Raw genomic sequence first — 10,174 nt, forward strand, 5'->3', positions numbered from 1 at the left:
ACTCCGAGGCTGCATTTTTCTCTCTTTCAGCCACTTATAGTCCAATGTGCATCTGAGAATGAATATTTTCACGGAGCTCGTGCCCTCCAGACTTTGCTACTTACGAGTTTATTTCACCCTAAAGAACAGGGCTAAGGGAGGTGCGGGCCCTTTATGGAGGCCTATTATTGTTATATAGCAGCGTGTTCATGGTACGCCGGGGCCCGAATACTTTATGGGAACATAAACCACTTTCTGAAACATGATTTTTTTTTTTGCCCATTTTGCTCAAAACAAACATAAAATGAAGTGAAGGGATTACACGCACCCCATTCTCCGGCGTACTAAATATCCTCGGATCCATTTCTGGACAATTAGCACCGGGGAACTAGTTGCCAGAACGCGATTGATTTTTCTAATGATTTCATTCAGCGCTTTCATTTCATTCTCTAGGCTGATATCCTGCAACATAACAAGAGCATAATCAATGCGTCACGTGACGTCCTAACAAAGAGGCGCTGTGCACAGACGCTCGTTTGAGGCTTAAGCGTGATATATTGAAGATTCGCCACTGAGAGGGAGCTTTCAGGTTCTACGGGTTTTAAGTTCTTAGTAAACAAAGCATTGTCTCATTAATGTGTTACAGCTAAAGCCTGAAGCGCGCATGCAAGAACGGAGAGCCAGACAGGATTACCGAAAGGACCGGCTCATTTACTGGAAATGTCTAGAGGGGATTTTCTAACCTTACACCTAAGACGTAACCCGTGTACTAATGTCTCACTTAACGGCGCCTCGCTCCTATAATAAGGACTTTCTGGCATCTTGAAGGATGCTCTGTCGAAGGGGCGGGGGGGGGGGAGAACAGTTCGACGGAGGCGATATTTTTAAATGTGAAGCGTTGAATTTATTATATGGGCTCTCAGGAGATGGGCAGGGGGGCGAAGACTTGTTTCTTTACTTTGCATTATACGGATTAAAGAGGTCGTACAGGATGAGAAGAACATGGCTGCACCTGTCTGGTATTGCATCTCAGCTCCATTGCAGTGAATGGGGCTGAGCTGCAATACCGCACACGATCTATGGACAGGTGTGGCGCTGTTTGCGAAGGAAACCAGCCATGTTTCTCTAAATCCTGGACGATGCCGTTTAAAGTGAAGGTCAGGGTTAAATAAGCCTAAAAGGGGACTGTAATTGGCCATCTAACGCAAAGCGAAGAAAGAAGATATTTAAAACAACTTTTTGGTTTGGGACAAAAGTTCTGTCGTATGACCAGAGTAGATCTAGACTCTATGCTTCTCTTAATACATCCCAGAATTGTGTTTGTTTTTTTTTTCCTGCTGCATCACACTGTTGACTCATGTTCAGTCTGTGATCTATTAGTACGTCCAAGTCTTTTTCAAGTGTGCTGCTGCTTAGCCCAATTCCTCCCATTCTGTATGTGTTTTTTTTTATTTTTCTTGCCCAAATCTAGGACTTTGCATTCCTCCCTGTTAAAAAAAACACAGAACAGGTCAGCGAACATGAAGATAAGCAGCAGATAACCCAATTCCCTACTAGGGTTTATCACTTTTTTCAGGGTTATTGTAATAGGAAATTCTTGTAAAAATGTAACTACTGCAAATTTTCTGCGTCAGGTCTACTGGACGTACATGTTGCGTATGCTCGGTTGACAGCTCAATCTTACATTACCTTACTGAATACAAGTAACATGTTGATGTGTAAATCAGGACTCAGGGCTTTGAACTTTCCCTGGAGGGTCCAGTCTTCAATGATTTCTTCATCAGAAACAACAAAGTTGTCCAGGGCTTTTAACGACCATATACTATTGACGACTATGTGTCTGTAACTCTTCTGTAGGCTCAGTGGTGTATCGTACAGAGTCAGTCCTGTGAGATTTGGGGAGGAGGACAGCGATTCAACATTCTGCACACTTCTGATCCTGTTGTTGTGGAGATAAAGCAGCTTCAAGTTCTTTAATTGTCTCCAAAACTCCTGACCTGGAAGATTCTGAATCTGAAAGACACAAGTTAGGTGGGCGTTACACATAAAGGCCCACCAGAGGTGTAATTGTAAACTACTCGGCCCCAATACAAAATTTGTAGTAGGGTGCCCACCTAGTATGTGACATTTATAAATTTATAACACTTCTGCCTTCTTACGTTTTGCCCTTACCAGGCGGGAAGGCCACTGGGCACATGCTACTTTTGTACCCCCTGTAAAGGTAATATATGGTCATATCTTTCAATCCCATCCACCAAAATGTTTTGGGTTTCGGTATGTTGGGGACGTTAAGTTGAAGGACATCCTATACTTAGTAGCCTTAAAGCGACTCTCTGGTTTACAGACAAAATTCTGTCCTAAGTCAAAAGGAAGAGGGCGAATACCCACAGTTGTTATTCTGTACCGCCCTGATGGTTACAGGGCATGTGTTTCAGTCATCCAAGATGGTTGCAGGAATTTTCTAACTACCTAATGCACACTGTGCACTACTTTCCAATTAGTCTGTGCTAATCACATGACCAGCTTTTGCCAATTAGAGGGCAGGTATAGAGTATTGGTAGTCTACCCGAATAGGGACAACTTTTTGATTAGTGGAGGTCTAACTGTCGGGACTCCCACAAATCAACGGTGGTTCTGAAGGTCCCCATTTGAATGGAGTGGTGCTCACGAGTGCCAAATATTGTCAGGAACTTGAACTCGGATATCTCTAACACCCAAAATGAAATGAATGCTGCAACAATGGGCATATGCAACTGCTGGTCCATTCATACAGTGCCCTTCAGGAGCTGTGTTCTTGGTGGGAGTTTCAGTGATCACATCTTCCATTAAAAAGTTATTCCTTATCCTGTAGTTAGGGAAAAACTTTCTATCTTAGCACAACCCCTTTATTCTTGTCATGACTGTCACGGGTGAGAGAGAGGGAAACAATACCTATCAATCCCGCCTCTGCTCCCGATTATTCACGGATCGATTACTTCGATTATGATTTGTTTTAAAACGGACAAGGCTTAACTAATAAATTGTAGATTTATTCTAGAAAAAAGACTAGCAGTGCAGATATAAAAAAAAAATATATATATATATATATATGATATATGCAGAAAATAATGTTACATGGTAGTATAAGGGTATACAGTATTTAATACATAAAAAGACAGTTTTTTTTTTAAATAAACAGGAATTAAAAGAAAGTTACCAGATTTTGGGATACACAGCCCAAAGAGTCTGATTGGCGTAGTTCCTAGAAGCAAAAACAGGACACTCCATATGCAGCAGCATATCTCCGTGGTCTGACAACCCGTCCTTTGTGAGCCCCCAGTTTTAAAAGTTTCCCCACACACCTCCCTCTGCCCCCTCTGAGGTCATCACAGTGACAAACTCCCATTGTCAGTGTAGAACCTTACAATAAGACAGGCCATAATATTATTCTCGGGCTTAGAAAGTGAAGGCGCCCTATGCTAACCTGCTATTCTACAAGCATCAATTCCCATATGGAAAATTAATATTTAAAGAAGGTGTATTCCAACCCTCGCTTTTCAGTTCTTTCATCTTCAAGCAGCTCCGCCCCTGAGGAGCTGGTGATTCAAGAACGGGGGTGGGGATGCAGTTGGTGAGCAGTGCTAGAGGAGGAATACTGTTGACAAAGGGCCCATACTAAGGTAACAGAGGGACCTATATTAGTTTTGCTATAGAATCTACTTTTCTTTCTGCATTGTGTTACTTTTGCCCATTCTCGAAGTATCCTTGACAGTGAAATATAATGTTACAGTTAATTACATTTAATTTTAAACATTTTTTTTTTAAAGATATTTTTGGAAATGTTCATCTTCGAGCCGGAGAAGGACAATTTTCCTCAGACACTCATGAAAATGTATATTTAAATTACTTTATTTTTACCATTCATTTGTTCATGCAACAATGGGCAGCCTGGTCACCTGTTAGCACTTATGGACCTGATTAAAAGTACTGTCAGCTGGGAGAAAGTGGAGAAGAGATAAATTATGCTCTTGCAATTAAATTGTTCTTATTGTACTTCAACAGGAAGCTTCCCGGGTTAGTTCACTAAAAATAAATGAGACGCTGTGAACTCTTTTCATCATCTGTTCTTTAAGTGAATTTCATACCTAAAAGTTACAGAAATGTTGTAGTTTTTTTTTTACAAGTTATTAATTATAATATGTTTAGAAGTTTTGTATTAGGGCCGTGCCTATGGGGTCATATTTGGGCCATTGTTTCCCCTCCCCTGAAGTTCCTGAACCCTTCAGTAAGCTTTATGTAAGCTTATAATGTCAATTACCATCATGAGAATTACTGATACCCCTCCCCTCATCATTACAACCCCTATCATGGGTCAAGGGGCAAGGCAGTTCTTGTAGACCGAGGGCCACACTGGACATTTTTGACACATTATTGCTCCTTAGAGCTCAATGCTGTTAGAAAATCGAATGAGATTAAAACAATATGGCCATTCTTGTCCATGGGCTGTGTCTGGTACAGGTTAGATAGCACCCTGTACAGACTTTTTTTGGGTGCCCCAAATATTGCACTGATAAACAGTCTGCCTGTATTCTGCTTGTGCAGCAAGATATCAGCAAACCCACACCAGAACAGCTTAGGGAATAAATACTGTACCAGAACCAAGCTCTGTACATTAATACAGCACCAGAACCAAGCTCATAACATATACACAGCACCAGAACTAAGCTCTGTACATAAACACGGCACCAGATCTAAGTTCATAACATAAATACAGCTCCAGAACCAAGCTCACAATGTAAATATGGTACCAGAACAAACCTCAGTACATAGAGCAATGCCAAAACCTATTTCATAACAAATACAGCACCAGAACAAAGTTCATAACATAAACACGGCACCAGATCCAAGTTCAAAACATAAATACAGCTCCAAACCCAAGCTCATAATGTAAATATGGTACCAGAACAAACCTATTTCATAACAAATACAGCACCAGAACAAAGTTCATAACATAAATAAAGCATGAGCTCAGTACATAGATACAATACCAATACCAAGCTCATAACATAAATACAGTATCAGAACTAAGTGATTGTGTTTCAGGAATACCTATGGGCCGACAGTGATGGCTCAGACAATGAGAGGAGAGGAGAGGAGACAGAGCCAGGAGGAAAATGGTTCATGCACCATAGCTCCACAAGGTTCTGCCCCACAGAGGATCATCTGGCTAGGGGGATCTAAGGGGGAAGCCCTCCCCCAGCCTATATCCGCCTGGTGCACCCCCTTTAAGCTGGTAGCCAGCACCCTGTGGGACGGCATAGGTTGCGCATAGCTAAGGCCCGGCCATAATCTGCTATTGCATCGTTCAAGTCAATGAGGTTGAGCTGTAATACCAGGCACGGTCAATGCATAAGAGTGGCGCTGTTTCTGCAATAGCCTAACCATGTTAACTCAATATTCAAAAATGAGGTGTTCAAAAGACTCCACCTACCTGATTCCCATGCAAATCTAAGTGAATGATCTGCACACAGTTTCTCAGCGCTGCGATGTCCGTTAGGTAGTTGTTAGCCAGAGTGCAGGACCTCAGAGCGCTGCAGGCCTGCAGGACCTCCACCTGCTTCAGGAGCTGCTTGCTTAAATTTATAGTCACTAGTCTTTCCAGCTCGGCAGCGCGACAATCATCCAGGGAGCGCCCATGTCCAAGTACCAGGCTCTCGGAGGCGATCGCGAGATAACGCTCCTCCATGTTATCAAACCATCGGCGGGATCCTAGAAATATACAGAAGGTCACAAATAAGGAGTAGAAATGCAGAGGGGAAGGTTTACAGGTCGCACCCTGGACGTCCTACGAGGAGGTATTTCCAGGAGCGCACGAAATCCATCCACTATTATTTGGGAAATGAATTTCAGCATTTTGTGGTTGCTACCCTGAGTGGCCACGTTATTAGAGACCCCCATCTAGTAGGGCGTTGGACTTCTTTGGCCTTCAGAACCCCAGCAATTCGCCGTGGCAAAGATTCCACTTGGTGATGACATCAGCCTGCAGGAATATCGGCCCCTGCGGACAGGAAGCTTCTTGTAGTTGCTGTAGATTAGAAGGCAGTGCTGACATATTCTGACCGTCTGACAGGAAGGGGTCAGCGATTCATGCTGCTTGCACCAAATTCGGACCTCCCATCAGCAACAGAAACCTGGATCCATCTGACCAGGAGATGTTTTTCTTGTGATACAAGTTTTGCCCGCTGGAGTCTCGTCTTTCTGTTCCTCTTAGACACAATGGCGCTGGAACTGGTCGTCCGCTGTTATAGCCCGTCCGTGCGGAGGAACGGTGAGGTGCATGTTCAGACACATCAGTTGTAGCACCAGCGTTGTATTCGGCTGCTGTTGACTGGGCAGCTCCTGTTGGTCAGAGTGATTCCTGACATCCTCCTCTGACCCCTTCAGTAAGCAGTTGATTCCGTCCACAGGATTCCTTTTTGCTGGATGTTTTTCCTCGATCGCGCCATTCTCCGTATACTCTCCACATCGTTACATGAGAAATAACCCCCCCGCGGTTGGCAGTGAGACCCCGGCTAGTCCAGCACTGATGACCGGCCTCGTTGGATTTTCCCATCTAATGTGGATTCACATAGAGACTGACCCACGGAAAACTTGTCACGTGATTTTATGCTCCGGGGTCACGGGGAGAATTACCATACAGGGAAGAGCCAATCATGAGAGAGGCGGGGCTCTAATAAAGCGGCCAATCAGTGGATGTGGTGGTATTGTGTGACATCTATTAGCAATTTTGTATTTGAATATCACATATTATATAGCATTATGTGGGCTGCATATGGCGGCATTATACGGGCACTATAGGGCGGTGCGGCGGTATTATGTGGGCTGAAGTCACAGTAATGCCATGGCCATGGTAGACCTACTTCATCTGTTGCCCATGCGCCCACTTTCTATAAAAACGTCCCGGGTCATTGCTGAGTCGCAGTTCACACTTGCAGATGAATTCATACTGCAGATTATATTTGGCGCACCTTCCGGCTGACTCGTTTGTGCCGTCTACACTTACGGTAATAAACGATTGGATATACATAATACCATGTGTTGGGAGAAATGCCAGCTGAGTCACTGAAAGCATACCATGTGATCCAGCGACATTTTTTTTTAGGGCACCTTTACGCCCGCAAGAAAATCACATGATTTTTGCGCAATGCGAGAATGAATAAAGCCACCAAATTATGAAACCCGCGCCTCTCGGTGCTTTCCTTCAGATTTGCGATGTTTTCACTCGTGCGATGATGCAAGAAAAAATGGTGGCGTGTCCTTCCTTTCTGCGATTTTTCTTTCTTTCATTTCCCATGGAGCCTCCTTTTTACCGCATCATAAAACACGAACTTGCGATTTTATGTGACGCGTTTTTAACATTAGAAACTCTATTGACTTTCCCTATAAAATTGCTTTAAAAAAGAAAAAAAAAAAAAAATCGCACAAAAAAAAAAACACGCGAGAAAATTGCAAGTGGCCGCGACGTTTCTGCAAGAAAAAGCGGGTAAAAGGTCACAATTTTGCCGTGATTTTCTCGCAGCGATATGGCGATCGCCGGTGTGAAGGAGCCCTTACTTTATGAACATCGAGTGAAATTTAAGAAGGCTGTACGCCAAAAACTGGTATGGAGGAGTCGCAAAATTTGGCGCAAGGGCCATTTGTGCAAAAATCCTGAGCAGCGGACGACCAACCTATTCTTATACCTCTGAGGTAACATGAAAGCTGCACTGCAATTGGTGTTATATAGAGGGGCTGAAGCTGGCACTGCGTTATATAAGGGCACCTGAGGCTGGCACTGCGTTATATGGGGGCACCTGAGGCTGGAACTGCATTATATAAGGGCACCTGAGGCTGGCACTGTATTATATGGGGGCACCTGAGGCTGGCAGAGCGTTATATAAGGGCACCTGAGGCTGGCACTGCGTCATATAAGGGCACATGAGGCTGGCACTGTGTTATATGGGGGCACCTGAGGCTGGCACTGCGTTATATAAGGGCACCTGAGGCTGGCACTGCGTTATATGGGGCACCTAAGGCTGGCACTGTGTTATATGGGGGCACCTGAGGCTGGCACTGCGTTATATGGGGCACCTAAGGCTGGCACTGCGTTATATGGGGGCACCTGAGGATGGCACTGCGTTATATAAGGGCACCTGAGGCTGGCACAGCGTTATATAAGGGCACCTGAGGCTGGCACTGCGTTATATGGGGGCACCTGAGGCTGGCACTGCATTATATAAGGGCACCTGAGGCTGGCACTGTATTATATGGGGGCACCTGAGGCTGGCAGAGCGTTATATAAGGGCACCTGAGGCTGGCACTGCGTCATATAAGGGCACATGAGGCTGGCACTGTGTTATATGGGGGCACCTGAGGCTGGCACAGCGTTATATGGGGGGCACCTGAGGCTGGCACTGTGTTATATTCTGAGGATAGTAAAAGTCCCAGACAGACCCGTTAACCCCTTAACGCCACAGGACATAAGGGGGTTTCCTGGTTGTCTAGTACAACAGGACATAAACTCACGTCTTGTGTATGGCGTGGGCTCAGAGGCTGCACTATCCCGCTGCAGCAGAGCTCCGATCCCCGCTGTTAACTCTTTACGTGCCACGAACATTGATTGGCTGGCGTCCAGGTCTGCCATGGCATACGATCATTAGCATAGCGATAATAGAACGCAGTACAGATGTAGCGTAGCAATCATATAAACAACGACAGAAAAAAGGTGTAAAAATGTTAAAACTGTGAAAAAAAAACATGTTAGTGAAAAAAAGACTTTCCGCCGTTCGCCCGCTGCGCGAATTTATACTGAATGGTAATCGTTCCTTTTAAAAGTACACGAGGGGAAAACCACATTACAAACTCAGCTCCGCTACATCTCTATATCCATCTGCTCTCGCTACATCAAGGGCGACACCGCCACAGTCACGGGCGACTTTACGAGCACTGAAGCGTTTCCGTCACCGCCTGCGTCTTCGTTCCCTTAGAGCTCCTTCATACTGGCGAACGCGATATCGCTGCGATTGTTTTACGCAAATGTCAATAGGACTTCGCTGAGCGCCAACTGGCCATTTTTGTGCGATGCGATTTTAACATTAGAAAGTCCTATTAACATTTGCGTAAAACAATCGCAGCGATATCGCATTCGCCAGTGTGAAGGAGCCCTTAGGAAACATTGGACGCCAAAGGCAGTCTCAGCGTTTCCGCGACACTCGTTTAATGAATAACGTAGAAGTGGCAGAAAATTGCGCCTCGAACCACTCAGGATGGCGCCATAGACGCCTCCGTATAGTCCCAGGGCGATACATAGGCTCCGCCTTGTTTGTAACTACTCTTACTATTATTGCGCGCAGCATAAAGCTATATCTGCTACGTATACAATAATCATACAATGTCATGTGCGGATACTATGGGGGTGGGGGAGAGGTAAGTATTGGTGCATCCCCCCGCCGCAGGGGGATCAGTGTGCGCCCTGTATATACAGTATATATCAGGCTATTCCCTGGTGGAAGCTTCCTGACAGTCGGCTACAATTACCTCCGCTCAGCCACTTGTCTCGCACCGGGAAGTTCAGATACACTGTGTGTGATACATTCTGCTGCCATGGAAACCACAACAAGCCTTAAAGGGCCAGAGCCACCAGGACTGCCGGCTGTTCACTGTGGGCCTGCGGGGCCGGCGCGGCGATGGTTAACAGGCGGACGGATCGCGGCTTCTGCTACGGATTTAGCATCTCTTTTTTACACATTTCATTCCTTTACAACAGAGAAAAAGATGAGAGAAAAGCGCTTCAGCCGCGGCGAGCGTTACGTCAGTCCGGGAGCGCAGAAATAGGTGCTTACATCAATATATTATTAGTATAACCCCTGCAGCGGCATCAGGGGCATTAAGGGCATCAGGGTCATTAAGGGCATCAGGGGCATTAAGGGCATCAGTGGCATTAAAGGCATCAGGGGCATTAGGGGCATTAAAGGCATCAGTGGCATTAAGGGCATCAGTGGCATTAGGGGCATTAAAGGCATCAGTGGCATTAAGGGCATCAGTGGCATCAGGGGCATTAAAGGCATCAGTGGCATTAAGGGCATCAGTGGCATCAGGGGCATTAAGGGCATCAGTGGCATTAAGGGCATCAGTGGCATCAGGGACATTAGGGGCATCAGGGACATTAAAGGCATCA

At 45.3% G+C, this 10,174-nt stretch overlaps 1 protein-coding gene across 3 annotated transcripts in view; it reads right to left on the bottom strand.

The window, feature by feature from the left end:
• Positions 1-9,611, bottom strand: part of LRRIQ3 (leucine rich repeats and IQ motif containing 3) — a 44,697-nt gene extending 35,086 nt beyond the window's left edge. For 2 of the 3 annotated variants that reach the window (XM_066597786.1, XM_066597783.1), the window contains exons 1-4: positions 9,535-9,611; positions 5,450-5,727; positions 1,669-1,992; positions 308-441 (exon numbers count right to left, since the gene is read on the bottom strand). In XM_066597786.1, coding sequence (XP_066453883.1) covers positions 308-441; positions 1,669-1,992; positions 5,450-5,704 — 713 coding nt within the window. In that variant the 5' untranslated portion in view covers positions 5,705-5,727; positions 9,535-9,611. Of the gene's footprint in view, positions 1-307; positions 442-1,668; positions 1,993-5,449; positions 5,728-8,523; positions 8,608-9,534 lie in introns of those variants that run through there. The other variant, XM_066597784.1, reaches the window with a different exon arrangement.
• Between the last annotated feature and the right edge of the window lie 563 nt (positions 9,612-10,174).

This window comes from Eleutherodactylus coqui, chromosome 3, assembly GCF_035609145.1.
Source record: "Eleutherodactylus coqui strain aEleCoq1 chromosome 3, aEleCoq1.hap1, whole genome shotgun sequence".
Taxonomy (NCBI): Eukaryota; Metazoa; Chordata; class Amphibia; order Anura; family Eleutherodactylidae; genus Eleutherodactylus; species Eleutherodactylus coqui.